General features: G+C 37.3%; 2 protein-coding genes and 1 long non-coding RNA gene across 8 annotated transcripts; all 3 read right to left on the bottom strand.

The window, feature by feature from the left end:
* Positions 1-327: 327 nt before the first annotated feature.
* LOC130986759 (uncharacterized) lies at positions 328-8300 on the bottom strand. Of its 6 annotated transcripts, XR_009089385.1 has the most exons (4): positions 3469-3850; positions 3326-3381; positions 1089-1153; positions 328-502 (listed from the first exon to the last, which is right to left on the bottom strand). XR_009089385.1 is itself a non-coding variant. In XM_057910270.1 (3 exons), the coding sequence occupies exons 1-2, from the start codon at positions 8267-8269 to the stop codon at positions 1134-1136; spliced, it is 609 nt and encodes a 202-aa protein (XP_057766253.1). In that variant the 5' UTR covers positions 8270-8300; the 3' UTR covers positions 328-502; positions 1089-1133. The 6 variants fall into 6 exon arrangements, 2 of the variants coding, with proteins under 2 accessions (XP_057766253.1, XP_057766254.1); XR_009089384.1 differs by having other exon boundaries at positions 3326-3850; XR_009089387.1 differs by lacking the exon at positions 1089-1153.
* A 1898-nt stretch (positions 8301-10198) lies between these two features.
* LOC130986758 (uncharacterized) lies at positions 10199-13719 on the bottom strand. The gene is made up of 3 exons (XR_009089382.1): positions 13195-13719; positions 10960-11024; positions 10199-10373 (listed from the first exon to the last, which is right to left on the bottom strand). It is a non-coding gene; the product is annotated as an uncharacterized LOC130986758 (long non-coding RNA).
* A 6913-nt stretch (positions 13720-20632) lies between these two features.
* On the bottom strand, positions 20633-24636 carry LOC130986757 (probable disease resistance protein At1g58602). The gene is made up of 3 exons (XM_057910269.1): positions 23473-24636; positions 21579-23385; positions 20633-20887 (listed from the first exon to the last, which is right to left on the bottom strand). Exons 1-3 carry the CDS (start codon positions 24503-24505, stop codon positions 20860-20862), a joined length of 2868 nt encoding a protein of 955 aa, XP_057766252.1. The 5' UTR covers positions 24506-24636; the 3' UTR covers positions 20633-20859.
* Positions 24637-26035: the final 1399 nt, after the last annotated feature.

The raw sequence follows: 26035 nt of genomic DNA, 5'->3' as shown, positions 1-26035 counted from the left end.
ATTTACGACTACCGCTATTTCTAACTGTGAATTCAAAAAATTGAATTAACAACTAACACTAGCAATTCAGTTGTGAATTCATCAAACTGATTGTGAATTTTAGTTTTAAAATTCAAATTCACAACCAAAACAACTAGTTGTGTGTCACAACCCACTATCCCAATGACGGGTTAACCGGGGTTATGACTTGGGTGAACAATAAGAAATGGAAATTTAAAAGGGATTTACCAAATAACCGACATTAATAACAACAAACTAGTGGTATATATATATATAACCACTTAGGTAATTAACAAATTAGCCAGCCATAACGTCTAAACTCCAAATGAAAGTTAAACAAAATGAAGGAGTAATAAGTTCCACAATACGATAACAAATTCAGAGTGTTTGCAGCGGAAAAACGTGTGAGTTATGCATATGGAGATGCATACTCAAGGTTTCATTACATAAACATCAAAAGGGAAATCCACTCAACACCAATCCATTCCATCGCCTGCTCAACCTGCACATTTAGAAATACATGCAGGGCTGAGTATAAAAATACTCAGTGACATAAGCCGAAAATACAACATGCATACATATATAAATTGAACTGCCATAACAGTAACACACAGGGTTTTTCATAAATGACCTGCGCTTACTAAAACATTTCGTTCATTTTCATAAAGGTGGATGCATCCCATTTTCAGTCTATATGATCCATATCTGTCCTTTCTGTCACGCGCCGGGAAGGAGGCCTCCTTACCACGGACGCCAAGACCGGTCGCAAGCGACTCGCGGTCTCCATGAGTGTACACGTTAACCCTAGCTAGCGACCTTTGTCTAGCATAGGATCCCAATTGGATTTCCTTTAAAGTTGGCGAACCAACACAGATAGGATACATATAAAAACATAAACATTTTGGCAGTCAATCATTTCATAAACATTTCATTTTCGTAACATTTTCATTTTCATAAAGGGCATTGAACATATAAGCATTTTATAAGAACTGAATAAATAGTCAAAACATATCATGCATATATATTCGCATATGAGGCCTACGTCACGCAGGGGATCTCTATATACGTAATAATAAAATAATGCCCACCTCAATTGTTCTTAAAGCTGGCGTGGAGTCGTTTCTTCTTCTGCTTCACTTTCTGTCGCCCGGACCTTCATTGATGAAGAGTCGATAAGTTCGTGAAGAAATTGTCATAAGACAAAGTCTAATTCTACGTGCCTAAGGTATCTTTTAATGTTTTAGGGTTCTAGCATCCATATTAATCTCGTTTCATTCAATCAATAAAATGTAACCAATTATCATGTAACTATCATATAGGTTCGATCCCATTTATTCGAACATCAACATGTACATAATCCATAACCTCCCTCTACACCCGTCATTTAGTCAAGTACTCCATCAATTAAGAACAAGCCATATTTTATCACCCTGAAAATTTAATCATTATAAATCATGCTTTCTCATACTTCGCACATTTTCATCACTTAAATAAATAAATCATTTATAAACACATGATTAGTAATTTAATATCTCAATTAAATCTCAAGCTCATTTGATAAAGTAAATCATATACTTAATCATTCTATAACACAATTCCACATTTTTTTTTATCATGTAAATAAATAAGAAATTCCATTATTCATTTATAAATAATAAAACATTTTAAAATCCATTGAGATGAAATAAAACATTTTAACCATTTTAAAAAAAAATCCATACTCGTAAGCTTTGAAAATAATTTTATCATATAATAAATGGGGCTTAATCCCAAAATATTTCTTTTAAAGTCCATCAATAAATTTAAATAAAAGAATGGACTTCGTTTAGAATAAATAATCCCAACTTTAAATATTAAAATTTAAATCAAGAGATTTAAATTCACAAAAATAATTTAGTGAAAATTCAAACATTTTTTTTTTTTTTTTTTTTTTTTAAGAAATAAGGCCAAAATTCGTAGGCCTATATTTAAAACAATAGCCCAACCATTTAAATAAAATTAGCCCACACAATTAAAATAAAAACCCATCAATTAAGAACAAAAAGAGCCCAGCAGAATTAAAATAAAATCGGCCCACATAGCAATAAAAATCGGCCCACTCTCTTTTTTTTTTTATAAAATTTTCGGCCCACACAAATAAAATAATAAATCCTAAAATTTAAACCCTAATTCTATAACACACATATAAATATACAAAACACACACATCAGCACACAAGCATCATCAGCCGCTCTCTCACTCTTACGCCTCTCTCTCCCTCTCGGCTTCCTGCCTGCCGCCGCCACCGGACGGTCGCGCCGTCGCCGGAGGCCGGCGGCTCTACCTCCCTCTCTCCCTCTCACTTCTCGCCCTCTTCCCTCAACTCTATCTCACTCGATCGTCTCTCTCTCACTGTTTTCCTCGCGAGCTCCGCCGTGAGCTGCTCCGGCGACCACAGGACAGCCATGGCCGCCGCCCTTCTCTCCATCTCACTCTCCATCGTTGGCCGGACAGCAGCAGCAAAGCCGCCGTTGCCGGCGCCTCCCTCTGCTCACTCATCTTCTCCCTTCCTCCCTCGGCGGAATCGATGCATGCGCCTCGCCGTGAAGGAGCTCGGCCGCCGTCCGTCGCCTCCTCCGTCGTTCGTCTGGCTGGAATCGCGGTGGAGGCCGAGCCTTGCGTCGCCGGGAAGGTAGGCTCCAGATCTGAGCTCCCCCTCTTTTCCTCTTTTCCGGCCGACCAGGAACAGCTCGGTGCTTCCGCCGCCGCGTCGCCGCTGCCGATGCCGCCGCGTCGTCGCCACCGGAGAAGATAAGTTCTCCCTCCTATCTCTCTCTCTCCCTCCCCTGTTCTCCCTTCTCTTCTTTTTTGTTATAATCTAATCTCTCCCCCTTTCCCTTCTCTCTCGTTTTGGCAGAACAGGGACTGGACGACAGTTGCCGCCGCGCCGCCGTTGCCGGCGCCGAACAGCCGTCTGCTGCTCCCTCCTTCCCCTCTCACGATTCGAACAACACACACGCAAGCAAAACACAAGGAACTCTCCAAATTTTTCAGTCCAGATTCAAAATATAGAACAAGTTAGGGTTTTTAAAAATCTGTTCTTTCAATCATTCATTTCTATTTACAAAAACTGATCTGTACTTGTAATAGATTAGAGAATATAGTAAAATGTGTGCGTGTGTATTATTCTGTTGGTGGTTCTCTGATGGTGATAAGCTGATGCAATTGAAGCAATAATAGTCTAAAAGAAATGGTAATGGATGTGTGTGTTCGATCTGTTTTCATTTGAATCATAGTTTTGTAATTTAACAAATGAATATATGGAGAAAGTAAAGTAGGAGGTAACCTTGATATGAGTAGGAAATGAGGAAAATCTTCTTTCTGAATTCACCAAAATTGGATCTGCGAATTTATTCAGCCAAGCTTAACAATGAAATTTTGGATCTGAAAACTATGAAAGAATTGGAAGAATTAATGGACGTTTATTACCTCTTTCTTGTTTTGGGAAATCTTGGAAACTGATTTGGAAAGCTGGAATCAGTGAATTATAATTCAAGCATAAGAACGTATAGCTTGGATCAGAATGTTAGGAGGAATGGGAGGAATGTTGGTTGCTGATTTTGATTAAATAAAAGCTAATTGCATGTTGAGATGTTAAAGTGTAGAAGATGGCTGGCAAAAGAAGGTGTAAAGAGTGTTTAGTGGAATGATGAGTGTGTGGAATAATGAGTGTTTAGTGAAATGATGAGTGTTTAGTGGGATAGTTGGCATATGATGAGTGTTTAGTGGGATGGTTGGCATATGATGAGTGTTTCCAACACCATCAATTTATTTAAGAGTAAGATGGATGTGGAAATGTGTAGGTGCTAGATGAATGTGATGAATAAAATCCTTATTCTGTATTTGTAATACTAATTTCGGGTTCTCATATAACGAAGCTTCGTTATAACTCTCTATAAATTACATATTTTATAACTCGTTTTATAAGTCGAAAATTAATTACGACTTCAAGTAAATAATAGAAATACTATTTCTATCGTATATAAATTAAATAACATGACTCTGCTAAGTCAGTTATAATCCGAAATAATAATTATTGACTACTCAATAATCCTTTAAATCTCAAACGAATTCAAATAATAATAAGAATTTAGCACATCAAAACACATATATAACAATTAAATCATATCAGATAAATCAAATCAGTTTTATTATTAATGGATGCCGAACCCTAATTATTAAGTCTTTAATCAGTGATTAAAAATTGGGATATGACATACTATCCCCCTTAAAATAAATTTCGTCCCGAAATTTGTACCTCAGGAAATAATTCTGGGTATTTCTCCTTCATGCTAGACTCGAGTTCCCATGTCGCCTCTTCTTGATCATGGTGCTTCCAAAGGACTTTTACTAAGGGTATCGATTTATTCCTTAGTACTTGAATCTTCCGATCTAAAATAGATTCGGGTCTCTCTTCATAGCTCATATCTGGGCTAAGGATAACGTCGTCTCTTTGGATCACGTGTTTTGGATCATAAACATATTTTCTCAACTGCGACACATGAAACACATTATGCACATTCCCAAGGCTTGGCGGCAACGCCAGCCTGTAAGCTACCGGGCCCACCCTTTCTAGGATCTCATAGGGTCCTATAAAACGGGGTCTAAGCTTACCCTTTACGCCAAATCTTGTAATCCCTTTAGAAGGAGAAATCTTCAAAAAGACTTTATCCCCACACTCAAACTGCAAGTCGGTTCGACGTTTGTCGGCATAAGACTTCTGTCTATCTTGGGCCTCTTTAATACGCTGTCGAATCTGACGGACGATCTCAATCATCTCGCCTACTGTATCTGGCCCCAAGATTCTTCTTTCGCCGACTTCATCCCAGTAAAGCGGCGATCTACATTTCTTCCCGTATAACGCCTCATAAGGTGCCATGGCGATAGTTGCTTGATAGCTGTTGTTGTAAGCAAATTCGATTAGTGGCAACACACGCTCCCAATCTTCTCCTCTATCTAGCACAACAGTCCTTAACATATCTTCTAGCGTTTGAATTGTCCTTTCGGACTGACCGTCGGTCTGCGGGTGGAAAGCTGTGCTGAAATTCAACCTTGTTCCCAATTCCTTCTGCAAGCTTATCCAGAATCTGGAGGTAAACTTAGAATCTCTGTCGGACGTGATTGTCTTCGGCACCCCATGTAAACGCACGATCTCCTTGATGTAGAGTTGGGCTAACTTATCTGATCTATACGTGATAGGAATAGGCAGAAAGTGTGCACTCTTTGTGAGTCTGTCTACAATGACCCATATTACCGTGTTACCTCGTCTTGTTTTTGGCAATCCTGTAACAAAGTCCATTGCAATATCGTCCCATTTCCATTCTGGAATCTCCAAAGGTTGTAGCTCGCCGTAAGGTCGTTGGTGTAAAGCCTTTACTTGCTGGCAAACTAGACACTTTTCGACGAATAAAGCCACGTCTCGTTTCATTCCTTCCCACCAGAAATTCTCTTTTAGATCTTGATACATCTTAGTGCTTCCCGGGTGGGCGACATAAGGAGTGTCATGGGCTTCGCTCATGATCTTGTTCTTGAGTTCATCGTCATGAGGGATGCATATTCTCTTCTCAAAGAAAATAGCATTGTCGGCTTCTTCGTGATAGTTCTTGAGATTTCCTTCTTTTATCTTAGCTCGTAATTTCTCCAATTTATCATCCTTCCTTTGAGCTTCTACCACCAATTTCCTCAAATTTGGTATAATCGCGACCACCCCCGCTATTGTAGCAGGTGGGTTTATCACCTCTAATTTCATCCTATCAAAATCTCGTATGAGCTCTTCTTCCTTTGTAAGGATGTATCCCAGTTTCAATGGGACCTTGCGGCTCAATGCGTCGGCTACTACATTGGCCTTCCCCGGGTGATAATTTATACCACAATCATAATCTTTTACTAATTCGAGCCACCTTCGCTGTCTCATGTTGAGATCTTTTTGCTCGAAGAAGTACTTTAGACTTTTGTGATCAGTGTAAATCTCACACCTGACACCATATAGATGATGTCTCCAAATTTTTAGTGCGTGCACTACCGCCGCTAGTTCAAGATCATGGGTCGGATAATTCAATTCGTGTGGCCTAAGTTGCCGCGATGCATATGCAATCACTTTGTCTTCCTGCATCAAAACGCATCCTAGTCCGTTCTTTGATGCATCCGTGTAGACCACATACTCCTTGTCTGGTTCCGGAATTGTTAGCACTGGCGCTGTAGTTAGCTTTTCCTTGAGCAGTTGAAAACTTTCTTCACACTCATTAGTCCATGTGTATTTAATTCCCTTTCGGAGCAATTGCGTCATCGGCCTTGCTATCTTGGAAAATCCCTCAATGAATCTTCGATAGTAGCCAGCCAATCCCAAGAAACTTCTGATCTCGTTTGGGGTAGTTGGCGACTTCCATCCTTGTACTGCTTCCACTTTGGCGGGGTCCACCTTAATACCTTCTGAAGATACAATATGTCCCAGAAATGTAACTTCTTTGAGCCAAAACTCACATTTGTTGAATTTGGCAAAAAGGCGTTCATCCCTAAGAGTTTGCAAAACAGTTCTCAGATGTTCCCTGTGTTCTTCTTCATTCTTGGAGTAAATGAGGATATCATCAATAAACACCAAGACGAATTTATCCAAATAAGGATGAAATACTCTGTTCATGAGGTCCATGAACACAGCTGGTGCATTTGTTAGTCCGAACGGTACAACTACGAACTCGTAGTGACCATATCTTGTTCGGAAAGCCGTTTTGGGTATATCTTCATGTCTAACCTTTAACTGATGATACCCAGACTTCAAATCGATTTTGGAGAAAACACCCGCGCCCTTGAGTTGGTCGAATAAATCATCAATTCTGGGCAATGGATACTTGTTCTTAAGCGTTAGCTTGTTCAGCTCTCGATAATCGATGCACAATCTCAAGGTTCCATCTTTCTTCTTGACAAACAGCACCGGCGCTCCCCATGGGGACACACTAGGCCTGATGAAGCCTAGGTCCAGCAACTCTTGTAACTGGATTTTCAACTCTTCCAATTCCTTCGGGCCCATTCTGTATGGTGCTTTTGATACCGGCGCCGCTCCTGGCTCTAGATCGATGGTGAATTCTACTTGTCTGTCAGGTGGTAATCCTGGCAAATTTTCTGGGAAAACATCTTGAAAATCCCGCACGATCTCTACATCTTCCATTGTCTTTTCGGTCTCAATTCCCCCGTTCAGGTATACGAGGAAGGTTTGGCAGTCTTTCTTGTTCATCATCTTCCTTGCCTGTAAAGCTGAAATAGTCGGCACTCTGTTCCTCCTGCATATTCCGTGGAAACTCAAAGTATCCCTTCCTGGAAAGTTGAAACCGATTTTCCGCTCTTGGCACAATATCGTGGCATAGTTATCCGCTAGCCAGTCCATTCCCAGGATTATATCAACGTCCTCCATCGATATAACATGCAAGTTGTTTGCTATAACCTTAAACGATCCTATGGTCAGTTCTAGGTTCGAGCAAGCATGTGTTACTACTGCTATTCCTCCTATTGGTGAAGAAATTCTCAAGTCCTGATTAGTCTTTTCAGGTTGGAGCTTTAAAGTTTTTACACATACACTTGCAATAAAAGAATGCGAGGCACCCGTGTCGAACAGAAGTATAACAGGTGTGTCAAGTAATGTGCCCATACCTGCCAAATTCCCTTGGTTGTTTCCTTGTTTATTCTTGTGCAAGGCATAGGCTCTTGCCTGTGGAATTTGCGGTGGACGTGCCGCAGGTCGATACTGCTGCTGTGGTGGTGGGTAGAGTAACTGTTGGCCTTGGATAGCCCTGAGTGGTTGTACTTGGCCCGGCTGATTCGGCCCTCTCATTCCTCCTTGTGGTTTTCCTTGGCAGTCTCTGGCAAAATGGCCCTTCTGGCCACACTTAAAGCAGGTATTGCTGCCAGCCAAGCATATGCCGTGATGTGACTTGGAGCATTTGGGACATAAAGGTGCCCTGAGCTGGCCCTGATTGTTTCCAGCTGATCCTGGATTGACTGGTCGTCCTTGCCATTGCCTTTGTGGCATCATGTTTCCTTGCCATGGCCTCTTGTTATCTTGGTTGTTGTAGTAACCCCTATTATTGTTGTTGTTGCCTTCCCATTTTCTCTTCCCACGATCGTTGTTTCCCGGAGCTTGAGTCTGGGTTGGGCGGTCTTCAGGCATTGCTGCTTCAACATCCAGGGCTCTGCTAAGTGCTTCAGAGTGGGTGAGATCACCATGACTAGCAAGCGCCATCTTGATCTCATGCCTAAGGCCTGAACGAAACTTCTCGGCCATTTTTTCATCAGTGTCGATCAGATGAGGGGCATAGCGAGACATGTCGCAGAAAGCGCGATCGTATTCCGTCACGGACATCTTGTTTTGTTTCAGATTGAAAAACTCCGTCTCTTTCTTCTTTCTGTAGCTTTTGGGAATGTATTTATCGTAGATCTCCGTCTTGAAGTCTTCCCAAGTCAGGTTTTCCAATTGTTCGAGGGTCATTGCCCTCTTCTTGGTTTCCCACCAAAAATCTGCCGACCCAGTTAGTTGGAATGCAACACAAGAGAGTCTCTCTTGATCAGTACAGTGAAGAAAGTCGAAAATCCTTTCCATTGCTCTAATCCAGATTTCGGCATCAGTCGGGTTGCCGGTCCCGTTGAATGTTGGCGGGCTCTGTTTAAGAAAAAGTTCCTCAACCCTTCGTGGAGGTTCGTTTGCGGTTCCCACATTGTTTCTTGGGGCTCTTCTGGGAGGCATTCTGTGCTTCAAAAATAAAAGATCCTTAGTATATTCCTTACCTCAATTCATAACATATTCCTCTTGATTTAATCATGAAAGCATCATAACAAAACATCTAAATCCTTATTGATCACAAGAGGGTGCTAGGACAACTATACAATTGTAAGGCTCAATTCTTGAACGATATCAAAACAAAGTGGTGCAGGAAAATTTGTTGAGAAATTCAAACGAATAACCAGATGGTAGAAAGGAGTAACTACTAGGTCGAACAAAATGATCTAGAGTAAAAACTCATCTGGCTTTTCAACCGAAAGTTGAAACACATGGGTCTTCAACCCAAAAGACGTCGACTGATATTTGGATCATGTGGACTGGCTAGGTCCAATCATCATCACCTCCCAATCACACGGAAAACATCATCCCAAACTTAAAAAGTCGTGGACAACTATTCATAATAAAACTCAAGTTTGTACTGACAACCAAAAGCTTAACTTAAAGTTCTATGTCCTATTGGACCCAAACCCCCGCGTATAACATGTACACAAATATATACATATACATAGGCAAAGCATACTGTTCTTAAAATCTATCGTGTACTAAAAGTCGATTCGGTGTTCCATCGCATGTGAACATTTGAACGTAGAGACTATGCTCAAACCCTTGATGCAGCGTTTGCCTTGAATTCGTCTTGTATCATCATCCCGTGTTTTTCCTTCAACGCGTACATGTCTTTTCATTCCTCTTTGTAGTTCAAAAGAACCATTGTTTTCTTGTGGGAGCTGAAATGCTCTAAGTTCTCTTTCATTATTCTACATCATCACTTTAAGAATCTAGATTGTAGAGATATCCTACTAATCCAGCAGTCTATGTTCTTTTAGAATAGTGATCATGCAACTTATAGCAATCTATGTTTTCTGGGGAAAGCATGTGTCAATTCTCTATCATTCTTCTCTTATCATAACATCATAACTGCAATGATATGCCATGAAAGGCAAAACATTCAACATTTCAATGAAAGGCAAAACTTTCAACATTTCATCATAGCATGCTCTTTACATAAACATTTTCATGAAACAGTTTAGAATAATAACATCTTTAAAACATTGTAACTGCAGTTACCTTTTTCCTTGATTGAGCACGATGCAATGGAGTGTTGAGCGGTGTCGTATGAACCCACGTATGTCTAGTGAATCAAACTAGACATGACTTTTTAGAAAATGGTTTCTAGGGCCAGAGCAAACGAACTGCTCTGATACCACTCTGTCACAACCCACTATCCCAATGACGGGTTAACCGGGGTTATGACTTGGGTGAACAATAAGAAATGGAAATTTAAAAGGGATTTACCAAATAACCGACATTAATAACAACAAACTAGTGGTATATATATATATAACCACTTAGGTAATTAACAAATGAGCCAGCCATAACGTCTAAACTCCAAATGAAAGTTAAACAAAATGAAGGAGTAATAAGTTCCACAATACGATAACAAATTCAGAGTGTTTGCAGCGGAAAAACGTGTGAGTTATGCATATGGAGATGCATACTCAAGGTTTCATTACATAAACATCAAAAGGGAAATCCACTCAACACCAATCCATTCCATCGCCTGCTCAACCTGCACATTTAGAAATACATGCAGGGCTGAGTATAAAAATACTCAGTGACATAAGCCGAAAATACAACATGCATACATATATAAATTGAACTGCCATAACAGTAACACACAGGGTTTTTCATAAATGACCTGCGCTTACTAAAACATTTCGTTCATTTTCATAAAGGTGGATGCATCCCATTTTCAGTCTATATGATCCATATCTGTCCTTTCTGTCACGCGCCGGGAAGGAGGCCTCCTTACCACGGACGCCAAGACCGGTCGCAAGCGACTCGCGGTCTCCATGAGTGTACACGTTAACCCTAGCTAGCGACCTTTGTCTAGCATAGGATCCCAATTGGATTTCCTTTAAAGTTGGCGAACCAACACAGATAGGATACATATAAAAACATAAACATTTTGGCAGTCAATCATTTCATAAACATTTCATTTTCGTAACATTTTCATTTTCATAAAGGGCATTGAACATATAAGCATTTTATAAGAACTGAATAAATAGTCAAAACATATCATGCATATATATTCGCATATGAGGCCTACGTCACGCAGGGGATCTCTATATACGTAATAATAAAATAATGCCCACCTCAATTGTTCTTAAAGCTGGCGTGGAGTCGTTTCTTCTTCTGCTTCACTTTCTGTCGCCCGGACCTTCATTGATGAAGAGTCGATAAGTTCGTGAAGAAATTGTCATAAGACAAAGTCTAATTCTACGTGCCTAAGGTATCTTTTAATGTTTTAGGGTTCTAGCATCCATATTAATCTCGTTTCATTCAATCAATAAAATGTAACCAATTATCATGTAACTATCATATAGGTTCGATCCCATTTATTCGAACATCAACATGTACATAATCCATAACCTCCCTCTACACCCGTCATTTAGTCAAGTACTCCATCAATTAAGAACAAGCCATATTTTATCACCCTGAAAATTTAATCATTATAAATCATGCTTTCTCATACTTCGCACATTTTCATCACTTAAATAAATAAATCATTTATAAACACATGATTAGTAATTTAATATCTCAATTAAATCTCAAGCTCATTTGATAAAGTAAATCATATACTTAATCATTCTATAACACAATTCCACATTTTTTTTTATCATGTAAATAAATAAGAAATTCCATTATTCATTTATAAATAATAAAACATTTTAAAATCCATTGAGATGAAATAAAACATTTTAACCATTTTAAAAAAAAATCCATACTCGTAAGCTTTGAAAATAATTTTATCATATAATAAATGGGGCTTAATCCCAAAATATTTCTTTTAAAGTCCATCAATAAATTTAAATAAAAGAATGGACTTCGTTTAGAATAAATAATCCCAACTTTAAATATTAAAATTTAAATCAAGAGATTTAAATTCACAAAAATAATTTAGTGAAAATTCAAACATTTTTTTTTTTTTTTTTTTTTTAAGAAATAAGGCCAAAATTCGTAGGCCTATATTTAAAACAATAGCCCAACCATTTAAATAAAATTAGCCCACACAATTAAAATAAAAACCCATCAATTAAGAACAAAAAGAGCCCAGCAGAATTAAAATAAAATCGGCCCACATAGCAATAAAAATCGGCCCACTCTCTTTTTTTTTTTATAAAATTTTCGGCCCACACAAATAAAATAATAAATCCTAAAATTTAAACCCTAATTCTATAACACACATATAAATATACAAAACACACACATCAGCACACAAGCATCATCAGCCGCTCTCTCACTCTTACGCCTCTCTCTCCCTCTCGGCTTCCTGCCTGCCGCCGCCACCGGACGGTCGCGCCGTCGCCGGAGGCCGGCGGCTCTACCTCCCTCTCTCCCTCTCACTTCTCGCCCTCTTCCCTCAACTCTATCTCACTCGATCGTCTCTCTCTCACTGTTTTCCTCGCGAGCTCCGCCGTGAGCTGCTCCGGCGACCACAGGACAGCCATGGCCGCCGCCCTTCTCTCCATCTCACTCTCCATCGTTGGCCGGACAGCAGCAGCAAAGCCGCCGTTGCCGGCGCCTCCCTCTGCTCACTCATCTTCTCCCTTCCTCCCTCGGCGGAATCGATGCATGCGCCTCGCCGTGAAGGAGCTCGGCCGCCGTCCGTCGCCTCCTCCGTCGTTCGTCTGGCTGGAATCGCGGTGGAGGCCGAGCCTTGCGTCGCCGGGAAGGTAGGCTCCAGATCTGAGCTCCCCCTCTTTTCCTCTTTTCCGGCCGACCAGGAACAGCTCGGTGCTTCCGCCGCCGCGTCGCCGCTGCCGATGCCGCCGCGTCGTCGCCACCGGAGAAGATAAGTTCTCCCTCCTATCTCTCTCTCTCCCTCCCCTGTTCTCCCTTCTCTTCTTTTTTGTTATAATCTAATCTCTCCCCCTTTCCCTTCTCTCTCGTTTTGGCAGAACAGGGACTGGACGACAGTTGCCGCCGCGCCGCCGTTGCCGGCGCCGAACAGCCGTCTGCTGCTCCCTCCTTCCCCTCTCACGATTCGAACAACACACACGCAAGCAAAACACAAGGAACTCTCCAAATTTTTCAGTCCAGATTCAAAATATAGAACAAGTTAGGGTTTTTAAAAATCTGTTCTTTCAATCATTCATTTCTATTTACAAAAACTGATCTGTACTTGTAATAGATTAGAGAATATAGTAAAATGTGTGCGTGTGTATTATTCTGTTGGTGGTTCTCTGATGGTGATAAGCTGATGCAATTGAAGCAATAATAGTCTAAAAGAAATGGTAATGGATGTGTGTGTTCGATCTGTTTTCATTTGAATCATAGTTTTGTAATTTAACAAATGAATATATGGAGAAAGTAAAGTAGGAGGTAACCTTGATATGAGTAGGAAATGAGGAAAATCTTCTTTCTGAATTCACCAAAATTGGATCTGCGAATTTATTCAGCCAAGCTTAACAATGAAATTTTGGATCTGAAAACTATGAAAGAATTGGAAGAATTAATGGACGTTTATTACCTCTTTCTTGTTTTGGGAAATCTTGGAAACTGATTTGGAAAGCTGGAATCAGTGAATTATAATTCAAGCATAAGAACGTATAGCTTGGATCAGAATGTTAGGAGGAATGGGAGGAATGTTGGTTGCTGATTTTGATTAAATAAAAGCTAATTGCATGTTGAGATGTTAAAGTGTAGAAGATGGCTGGCAAAAGAAGGTGTAAAGAGTGTTTAGTGGAATGATGAGTGTGTGGAATAATGAGTGTTTAGTGAAATGATGAGTGTTTAGTGGGATAGTTGGCATATGATGAGTGTTTAGTGGGATGGTTGGCATATGATGAGTGTTTCCAACACCATCAATTTATTTAAGAGTAAGATGGATGTGGAAATGTGTAGGTGCTAGATGAATGTGATGAATAAAATCCTTATTCTGTATTTGTAATACTAATTTCGGGTTCTCATATAACGAAGCTTCGTTATAACTCTCTATAAATTACATATTTTATAACTCGTTTTATAAGTCGAAAATTAATTACGACTTCAAGTAAATAATAGAAATACTATTTCTATCGTATATAAATTAAATAACATGACTCTGCTAAGTCAGTTATAATCCGAAATAATAATTATTGACTACTCAATAATCCTTTAAATCTCAAACGAATTCAAATAATAATAAGAATTTAGCACATCAAAACACATATATAACAATTAAATCATATCAGATAAATCAAATCAGTTTTATTATTAATGGATGCCGAACCCTAATTATTAAGTCTTTAATCAGTGATTAAAAATTGGGATATGACATTGTGATTTCAAGCTTTTAAACTCGAATTTACAATCAATACTAACGATTTAGTTGTGAATTCATAGATCTGGTTGTTAATTCAAAAACATAAAGTTGTGAATTCATAGATCTAGTTGTGAATTTAAGAACATTAGGTTGTGAATTCATATTAGATCTGATTGTGAATTCAAAAGCATTAAGTTGTGAATTCAAGATTATTATCCACTTATCCAAAATCTCTTTCTCTTTCAATTGATCAAATCTCTCCAATAAAATTCACATATCATCATTGAAAAAAAAATGGGTTAATTGCCCCTAAAAACATAAACTTTCACATATTTATGGAATTGCACATCATCTTTAGATTCTGCCCTACAATACATGAACTTTGAGATTCTTCTGTTTTTTCGCATGGCACCGAAAACCACTAAATGGAGAGATGACGTGGCTGCCGAAAAACACACGTGGATTCGCCGGTGACACGTGGATTCCTACTTGAAAAAAAAGTTTTAATTTCTTTTATCAACCCTAATTTCCCTAAAATTCACCCTCTCCAGCCATAATTTCCCCAAACAGTTTACCCTCTCCATCTCTGCTCGCCGTCGGCCAAGGGAGCGCCGCCGTCGGCCAAGAGAGGGCCTCGACCAAGAAAAGCGCCGCGACCAGGGGCAGCCTCTGAAAAAGTTTGAAAAACCAAAGTTTGCGAGCCCTAATTGCCCAATCTCTGCTCGTCGTCGACCAGGGAACGCCGCAACCAGGGAGTGCCGTCGACCAGGGAAATGCTCGGTCTAATATCCCATCTTGGCTTTGACCTGAGCAGGGGCTTGAGCAGGGAGCAAGAAAAACTGAGCAGGGAGCAAAAAACTGTTATTGCTATATTTTTTTAGATTTGAGTATCTCAATGGAAAATTCATTGACTAACAGGGAGCAGAGAGCTATGGGAGAGTGGTACATATCTTGTGCTTTCAAGTTATGATTGTTATGTTTCAATTCAGTTTGCTAGGTTGAATGATTGATTTTTATTTCCATGGAATACATATTTTGCTCTTTTCATACACCATGGTGGATATTTTGTTGATGTGGATGGAATTGAATGCTATATGAAGGGGCATTATATAGGAAGATATGACCTTGAAGAGCATAATTTTGATTTAGAAAGACTTCATGAAATTTTTAAGTCAATAGGTTATGCCTCGTGGACTAAGTTATGGTACAGATTTCCTAAGAGTAATTCATTTAGGTGGATTAAAAGTAACGAAGAAGTGAATGATATGTTAAAAATGTTAACTAAAGAATCTAGAATTTTGAGTATATATGTGGAGGGTGGGGTTGATGACAACACAGTTAGGCCAGAGTTCTCATGTGCATACTTGAGAAATGATATTATGGCTAGGCTGAAGTGTCAATTGCCTAAGGATATATTATACAAAGCTATAGCAATAGCAAAAGAACTTGTCAGAGGCACAGTAGACCATCATTATGGTCTACTTAGGAGATATGCAGCTGAGTTGAGAAGGGTGGACAGGGAGGGACGCTTTGAACTGTTGTTAAGAGATAATTCAGTTTTCAAAGGTTTCTGCTTGGGCTTTAGTGCACTGATAAAAGGCTTCAAGCAGAGTTGTAGACCTTTAATTGGCTTGGATGGTTGCTTCCTCAAAACATATCTAGGTGGGATATTGTTGTGTGCTATAGGGAAAGACGGTAGGGCCAGATCTGCGCTGGGCAGCGCACTCTAAAATGTTTTGAAACAATGATGCATGCATCCAAATAACAGGACAGAAGCAATGACAATCCAAAAATTAACATGATCAAAAGCAAATAAATCATCCATTACATAATAGGGCTATTACTTCTACTACGACTACACAAAAACTACAAACACTTAACCAAAACACAAAATACACAAACGAGTACAATCAATTGCATACACTTTACTTTCCATTCTAGTTTTTCTTTATTCTTCTTCAAATCTTGAAGCTCGGCATTTGTCTCATCAAATCTTAGCTTTATTGCATCTGCTTTTTCAGCTTTAGCTCGGATTTCTCCATTCTTCATTTCCAACAACATCGTTCTGCAGTTTAGTTGCTCTACCAATTTATCCCTTTCGTTTTTAATATTGTTGAAGCACAACTTATAGTATGAGCTTAGCTCAGGATCAGCCCATTGCCACAACCCACAATCATTCCACTAGAGCAATTTAAGAACACAACATCAATACTCAAATAATTACAGTAAGAAATCAAACACAACATCAATAGATGAAATTACCTCCCTTCTAGAACAATAGTAGAATCTTCTTTCCGGATGCTTCTGAGTGTGTGAGGTTTCCTCAATCGCTGGAATACCATGCTCACACAATTTTTGACGCCCAATTGAATTACTTGAGCTCGAACAGTTAGACATTATTCAAACTTTGAAGAAGACGACGAAAAGAGCTCCCTTCTATCTTGAAGAAGAGGACAAGGGAAATTGATTAACAAAAGCTTTCGAAGAAATTAAGAAAACAATTCACATTTCGAGCAAGAATTAGTTTCATCAATTAAGAAAACAATTCACATAAACTTAGCAAAAGATAGATGCGAGCTAACCGAAGTTCTGCTCACTGGTCGACGCGAGCACAGAGGCAGCTCTCCCTGGTGGCGGCGCTCTCTTGGCCGAGCAGAGATAGAGAGGGAAATTAGGGCTGGAGAGGGTAAAATGCGCGAGCACATAAGCAGACGTCCCTGGTCGCGGCCCTCTCTTGGCCGACGGCGGTGCTCCCTTGGCCGACGGCGAGCAGAGATGGAGAGGATAAAATGCTTGGGGAAATTATGGTTGGAGAGGGTGAATTTTAGGGCAGTCGAATTTTTTGGCTGGAGATGGTGAATTTTAGGGAAATTAGGGCTGGGAAAAAAAATTAAAACTTATTTTTTTTAAAAGTAGGAATCCACGTGTCACCGGCGAATCCACGTGTGTTTTCCGGCAGCCACGTCATCTCTCCATTTAGTGGTTTCCGGTGCCATTGGAAAAAATAGAAGAATCTCAAAGTTCATGTATTGTGGGGCAGAATCTAAAGATGGTGTGCAATTCCAAAAATATGTGAAAGTTTATGTATTTAGGGGCAATTACTCTAAAAAAATAATAGAGAAATCAACGTCAAAGCGCATCGTCATCGAAATCAGCACCTCTGAAATTGGCAGAGCTAAGATTCAAAAATTAAAGTAGAAACAGAAAACACTATAACGAAATGGAAAATTTTATACAGATCAAAATTCATACAAATTCCTATTATAGTTTAATGTGAAGACGTGGATTTGAAGGAAGAATTTCATTATTGAAAGGAGAAGTTGTAATCTTGAGAATACCACGAAATTGGATTGACGAGGTACTTGATTTGAGAACGTATCTTATTTTGGTAGAATAAAATGGATCGAATTTGACTCAGAAAATTGAAATTAAATAAAAATTGAAGGCATGTTGTATTCATTAATAGGGTACAGGTAACAGATCTCTATGCATACGTTGCCACCTCTATTTCCCTAGAGAGAGAGAGAGAGCATTCTGTGCGTGAAAAAGTGAGAAAGTATCGAAAAAGTTGGTTAATTTTTAAGTTTTTAATGTTTAGAATAATTTTGTACTTTTTATTTTTATTTTATAGATTAAATTTTAAATTTACTATATGAAATAAGCTAGTTTGATATATTAACTCCTAAAAAAACTAAGCAACGCGTATGGTTTAGATAAATTAAAATTGTATAAATTAATTTATATAAAAATAAATTAAAATTTTAAAATATCTTAAAAATTATATAATTTATTTATTTATTTTTCGCCTTTTCCATCATCAATTTGAATTTAAGAATTGACCTACTTTCCCTTGATTCTGCCCCAAAATTTGTAGAAACCTAATTTTGCAGGAACCAAATTTTAGAGACTCGCAAATTGAATTTGACACCTGCTGTTATGTTTGAAGCTTCTAATTGACATTAACAACACCAACACACGCACACCGAAGATTTTAATTATTTTTAAATACATTAATAGTATTAAATAAAAAAGATTCTAATTATTTTTTTTAATAAATTAATATTATTAAATAATAAAATTTAAAAACCATTCTAATTGACATTAATTAACAACACCAACAAACGCACACTGAAGATTTTAATTATTTTGTTAATAAATTAACAATATTAAATAAAAAAAGATTCTAATTTTTTTTAATAAATTAACAATATTAAATAAAAAAAATTTAAAAATCGCACTACAAGGGACTCGAACCTAAGACCATTGATCTTAATTATGGGTTAACTACTTAATGCTTAGCCAACACACGCACAAGAAGATTCTTTTTTTTGATCGGAACACACAAGAAGATTCTAATTATTATTTCCTATGTAAAGTTGATGAACAGTTAGGAAAATATTGCAATATGTTTGAAGCTTCTAAGTATTTATATATATATTTTTTGAAGTTAAAAGAAAAATGAATCTCACAAGAATACCCGAAAAATGGAAGACCAACCATAAAAGGAGGTGGTTTAGTCCACACGTAGTTAAAATATTCCAATATGTTTGAAGCTTCTAATTATTACTCCATCCGTCCCACGAATCTTGACACGTTTTCCTTTTTGGGCCGTCCCACGAGTCTTGATACGTTTCATTTTTGGGTAATAATTATTACATTCTCTCTCTTACTTTATCACCTTTTTATATTCTCTCTCCTACTTTATCACTTTTATTATCTTCTCACTCCTACTTTATCAATTTTATACTTTATTAATTACACACTTAAAACACTAATCTACAACTCCTTAATTCTCGTGCCGAACCCAAACGTGTCAAGACTCGCGGGACGGAGGGAGTATATCTTGATTATCGATACATTCTTATTAGAGTCTGATATATTCTGAAAAATATCACAGTTTGAATATTTAAGTTTTATTTATGAATAGTTTGGATTATTTCCGCAGCTACTAATTATTTATTGATTGCCGATACAATTTACGTTTGGTCAGAGAAATTTAATTATGGAGGATAGTATATGAATGTGTTTCCAAATTGGAGTTGGTGTTAGCCGTTAGGGATGGGACTCATGGACTCATGGGACGATGAAAAAGGAGGTCAGAAAAATGATACGGAATTTATTTTAATATATAAATAATGTTGTATTATTCGATGATGGAAAAGTTAACTAGACCGATAAATAGCTAGGCACCTATTAAAAATAAAAATAAAAATAAAAAGACATTAAAATAAAAATATTATACGAGGATTCAATAAACTGAAGTCGACGAAGGATAGTAGTCATGTAGTGAGAGAGAAATGGGGCCACTTTAATTAAAAATAAAAAAAATATTTATTCTAATGGTGTTAAGCTCCATTAAGTAGCTCGGGAGGGGAGGGAGAGGGTATTTGGTGCGATTTTGTCACGTTGAGGTAGTAAATAGCTCTAACTCTGACTATAGAGTTATGTACGCGATAGAGACGCCAACGATATGAAGAAATATTGTACTTAACCCTAGATTTAATTTAATAAGTAAATATTTTCTTTTAGGTAAATGAAATTTATTTAAAATGTACGAGGAGTGAAACACAACAAGAAGATACAAAATTCACCACAAGAATAACAAAAGACAAGATTATATGAACTCATGGGATCGATTGTACATCCAATCTCCTAGACTGTAACAAGCCCTACAATGAGATAAATTTGAGAACCGAAACCAAAATTGTACTTTAATCCACTCAATTAAGCTCTCATAGTAGCTCGAAAACATTCTTAAACATCATCTTATCGATGATTCCATAAGTTCCAAACAATACAGATCCATAATTTACTTAGTAGATATAATTTCACTTACATAACACATGGCAACTGGCAAGTTTCCATTATCCTTTAAAGAACTTAGGTGAGGAATACACAATACCATGAGAGAATAAATGAATTGTTCATCTCATATTCATCAAAATAAACATTCCATCAAGAGTGATAATTTCTATTATAGAATTGTACCCGCCATAGAATTAGAAACAAATGTAAAAATCTCATTTCGTTCGTGCATGTCAACTATGCTCTTATAATTTTAATTGTCACATTAGATTGAATAATTAAACTCAATACCTCTGGAGCTCATTCGTACGCGGTATGAGATAAAATGAGATATATTTAATTGTAATGTCTTTCATTATTACCATAAAATTGCAAGTACTTACACAATAAGCAAAATAATCACGATGAAAATGAAAACAACGTTAGGCCTACCACCTTATTTAATCCATATTTCCATAATAAGAGCGTATGACACAAGTTTTGATCTCACTCAATTCACTAAAACTTATATCCTTACTGAATACTATTTAATTTAATTGATCCACTAAAACAAACCTCAAAATTCAAGTAATAAAGTAGTAATATTCAAATCCCACTCAATATCTAGCTAAGCTTGATTTTTATTTTATTATTATTATTTTTTTTTTGAGAAAATAGCCAAGCTTGATTTGTTATTCAATTAATCCATCAAAACAAACTCCACTCACGAACAATTATTTCCTATGGCGATGAAGATAAAATAAAATTGCAGAAGAAAGAGTACAAAAGGAACATACAAGATTTTAGTTCAAACCTACAAAACCAAAGGATATGTGACCTCTGAACATTTCGTGGTATTCAGATCAAAACCCTTGATCACTAAGGAGAAATTTTTTGTGCCTCAAATTTACCGTTTGAATTAAACTTCACCGGCATATGTTATTTGCTATTTGAGAACCACGAGCTATCTCTCCACAAGAGGAATGTTCATCCTGTAATTAAATCAACAATAAGATGGAAGCATCGATTCGAAAATAATGGATTCAATCTAATAAATTTTGTTTCAACAAATTGCTCTTAACACAATGTCTCTATGGATAACTCTTTTTTTTTCTTCTTCTTTTTTTTGAGGGAGTCTCTCTGGACAACTCTGAAGACTGTTTCGAACAATATTTTGCTTCTATAATAAGTTTTCAAGTACTTCTAGTTTTAATATTACTAGTGAATTATCATAAACATGTATATAAAACATTTCATGAAAGATGACTTAGATGAATGAGTAGTAAGTCTGAACAACTAGTTACTTGTCTCTTGAAAATTCAAACATATTGATGTCAATGATGTGTATTATTAAAGAAAACTAAATTTAAACGAATCATTGTAGTAGATTTGATGCTTAATAAATACACTACTTCAAGATAAACTACAAGAAATATTATAATACAAGTTATCTAGGCATATATCGTCTATGTTTCTTACTGGTAATTATTAAGATATCTGAAATAATGTGTAATATTTTCTTCTTTTAACCATATGTGCATCTTTACATTTACTATGTTACATTCTAATTACATATACAGTTAGAAATCACAAGCATGTCAGAATAAACTCTAATAACCAAAACAAAACCCCAAAAAAATAAAAAAAAATAGTAAAAACTTAAAACAGAAAAAGTACGTTTACCTGAGTGAAGATTTATTGATGATAATTGAAGGCACATGGTGAACTTTGTGGAAATCCACTCCCCCTTGGCCTGATCCCAAAATCCTTTTACTCAATCTTGGTGTTGCATAAACCACCAATTTTTGAAGATTTTGAATGCTACTGAATCCTTCTGGAACCTTCTCGAAACGAGGACAACGACCAATAGTTATTTCAGTAACAAGGGGCATGGCTCCTTGGTCTACTCTCCACTCCCTCCAGTTTGGTAATCTAGCTAGAGAAAGCTTCTTGAGTAAAGGAAAACTTAATGCAGAACACGTCATCTCCTCCCCGACAAATGATCTTGGCCCTAAATACAATTCTCTTAAGGAATGAAGCTTTCCAAGAATCCTCATTGGATCATGCTCAATCTCGCAATATAACAATGATAGTTTCACAATTTTTGAAGTAATGATGTCGCTTATGCAGTCTTCTAGAAGCTTCCCTAACCCAACACAAATTCTCAAGAAATAAAGATTGGGACATGAGAATGCTTGCTTCAACTTCATCAACCCTTCTTCACTTGTTGTGAATTCGCAGCCCTGGTTGACTGAAACCGTACAATATGATAGCTTGTTCCACTTTGTAGCAATGGCGTCCATAATAGCTGATAAGCTTTCATTGTCGCATATTGATGCTGATAAACGTCGAAGATTCTTCATTCTTGTAATATGCTTCAATTCGTGCACTGAACTATCATACCCTATTAGACTCTCCAGCTCATCTACACAATCATCCAATTTCAATCGGTAATTTCCAATTTTTTCCTTGTCATAAAGTGGAAAGAGCAAATGTCTTAATCTGGACATCTTGCTCAACACATTTGGAACTCGAACATTCCTCGAAAGGTATAAATCAAGGGTATCTAAGTAGGCCAAATTGCTTATAGAAGAGGGTAGGCTATCAAGTTCACATTCTCGCAGACGCAAATATCTAAGGTGAACAAGATCAGTGATCCCTTTGGGTAACTTTCTGTCCACAAACTTGAACCTCAAGATAACTAAACCTCTAAGCAATTTGAATTGCCGAAAATCAAGTATACTTTGTGGTGGGAATTCAATAGTCTTATGCTTATCATTCAGAATCTCAAGAGATCTAAGATGCTTGCTACTATCTTCTGCACAAGTGATAGTAAGCTTGTCAAGCTCTTGTTGGACCTCTGTTTTGAAATGGACAGTCAAATGTCGTGTCTTAGTACGAGACAGAGCTTCCTGTACCGAACTACTAAATTTTCCACCTTGATAATCCAAAATTTGTACACCAAAATCCTCCTTTTTCCCCATTGATAAACATAGCTCCCTTACTACATCATGAAGCTTGCATGTCTTAAACTTTTGTTTGGGTATAACATCCTCAATTTCAACTTGGACAATACACCTCGAGGCCAACTCACTTAAGTAGAGCTCTGCAATGTCGGTTAAAGTTACATCGTTTCCTTTAACATTCTCATATGAAATCAAGCCTTGTGCTATCCACATCCTATATAGATCAGGAGCATATATGGTTTCCTCCTCTTTAAGTCTACCAAAATAGAGAAAACACGGCTTCAAGCAATAAGGCAGATCTTCGTAACTTAAATTTAGCACTCCATCAATCTGATTTTCCTTTTCGTCATGCCCTTCACCTCTATATATAGATGCATTGATGTTTTCATTCACCGACTCCCACTCTCTCACACAAGTTTTCTTACTCAAGACCCCTCCGAGTAAAGAAATTGCTAAGGGCAAAAAACCACATTTCCGTACCATTTGTTTCCCAATTGTTATGACATTTTCTTGCAATGCAAATTCTGTATTGAAATAAACGATTTACAATCAATCAAACACTGAATATGAGAATGATCAAGTGAAGATATAAGTTGAATTGAGCGAGGTACCTGGAATTTTGTTGCGTGGAAATGCTTTCTTCTTGAGTAATTCCCACGAATCCTCCAAATTAAGAAGGCCAAGCTCCATAGAGAATCCAATCTCTGCAACCTTCTGTTTGCGCGTGGTCACCAAGATTTTGGTATTTAAATCCCGGACAAGAAAGGCGTGCTTGAGTCCATCCCAATGACTAGTTTCCCAAATATCATCAAGAACAATCATGCATCGCTTCCCTCTTTGAACCTCACACAGCTTCACCACCAACTGCGTGTCGCTGAGACTCGAAACGCCCTCCCCTTTTTGCTGGTCTAGGTCTAGCTGCTTCAGAACATCCTCCAAAACTGATCGAATTTGACACTGCTGAGTAATGCAAACCCATGCCAAGGAATCGAATATTCGATCGTTTTTAGCCTCGATCATGTGATTGTAGACCCTTTTGGCAATGGTGGTCTTACCTATACCGCCCATTCCCCATATTGTAACAACTCGATGCTCGTTGTGGTCGAGAAGAAGCGAAACCAGCCGTTTTAGATCATCATCTTTCCCAACAAAGCAGTCTTCATCGACATGGGGGAAGGTTTTCCTTGCCCAATTTTGGTCGCCGGCGGCCGAGCCCCCCCCTCCATCGATGATGCTTCTTATGCCGTAGCTTTCCATTTTGGCGATCACATCCGCGAGCTCGGATTTGATTTCCACCATCTCCGAGCCTAGCTGGTGGAGCGAGTAGCACATGTTTAATGCACCAGAAAATCTACGGAGGAACAGTTTGAGGCCGCGCCGCCGTCTATCAAAAGAGATTCCGACGGCGTATTCTAAGATGACGTCTTCCGCTCTGTACGATAGATCTCTGATCTGTGAGAGCCAATTGCGCACGGTTTCGCTTTTGTGCTGTTTTGTGTCGGCATCTTTGAGGAAACACTTGATCTCTTGGAGCTGCTTTTGTAACGCCTTCACTTGGCCGCCAACGCCGACTAGCAACTTGCCTTCTTCTAACAGCAGAGCTCCTAGTGTTTCAAGAGCCACGGAGACTACTGCTTCCACCATTGATTGATTCAGTCTTAGAATTTTGGAGTGGAATAACAGTCAATTTGGGGAAGTGAAGGAAACAGATATTTATTAGGCGATGGATAAAAAATGGACACGCGACGATGAGGTCTGAAAATTCGAGTTACTCCATTAAATTGAGTTGCACGTGCATCATAATTTGACCAAATACCCACTTTATATGTGATCACCAAACTTTTAGACCAAAAGGGGTAATTGTGATCACCAAACTTTTCATACGAGGTAAATTAGACACATTAATCCATTTTATGTTTGTATTAATGGTAAAATTATCTCACTTTTGGTAATGTGTATATGTGAAAAATATTAATCTATATTAAAAAAAATATTTTACAAGAAAACTACAATATTTGATCATTAAAATATACCTATATTTTAATATTAAATTGTATAATAATTATATAGTATTTATGGATTTTTGTAAACGAATATTAAGATATTATTTCATATTTTAATTTATTTATTTTTAGACATAATAAGGATTTTATTAATGCTTTATCATCATTTACAATATCTCTGAGTCATTTAAATTCCTAACGAATTGAGCTAGACAATGAACGATTGATTAGCCAATCTATAAACATGGAAAACACCCCGAAGTATGCCGGATGGGATCCTCTCCCACAATTTAGTGTCTGTCACCGTGTACCACTCCTATTATCTTTATTTTATAATTATTTTTTATAAAAATAAAAATTATTATTATATTATGAACTCTAACTAATATTTATCACTAAAAATTAAAATTTTTAAAAATTAAATACCCTAACTTTGAATTAATTAACCCAAATAATCTATTATTAATACTCCCTCCGTCCCGTTAATAATGGCACGTTTCTTTTCGGCACGGAGATTAAGGAGAAGCAAATTAGGTGAATAAGGATTGTGATCCACATGTTTAAGTTTGTGATTAAGGGATTGTTAATTATTCCTATTTTATCAATATAAAAAAAGATTTTATTTCTTTATTCATTAATTTAATTTTAATAATCTGTATTTAAATTTATAATTTCCTAAAAATCGTAAATATACAAAAAAAAACTCAAATTTGAGAAATGAAACTGAAATTCTGAGAATAAAGAACAGAGATGTTCGTTTGTTATAGAATTAACTTAGTCAAATTTCAGTTTATATAAATGTTGTCTTTCTTCTTTCTGATGAAAAATTGAAATTCTGAAAAGGAAAACTAAAATTCTAAAATGAAACTGAAATTTCTAAAATTCGAAATTCTGAAAAATGAAACTCCAATCCGCAAAATGAAATTGAAACTCAAATCTGAAAAATAAAATTTGAAAATCAACAAACACGCTTGAAAATCTGCAAAATGAAACTCAAAGCAATTGACTCCTAAAGAAATTGCCTCCAACAACAAGAAATGGGTGAAAACATTTGCAAGAAATTAAAGAAATTGCCTCCTAATCGTCGTCAACAATAGAAAAGCAACAATTAAAGCAATTCTGCAAATTTCTTCACCACGAACTGATCTCGAATCTCGCGGCACAGAGAGTG

This window comes from Salvia miltiorrhiza, chromosome 5, assembly GCF_028751815.1.
Source record: "Salvia miltiorrhiza cultivar Shanhuang (shh) chromosome 5, IMPLAD_Smil_shh, whole genome shotgun sequence".
Classification (NCBI taxonomy): Eukaryota; Viridiplantae; Streptophyta; class Magnoliopsida; order Lamiales; family Lamiaceae; genus Salvia; species Salvia miltiorrhiza.
Note: the sequence above shows the minus strand (reverse complement) of the source record. Positions and strands in the feature narration are given on the sequence as shown.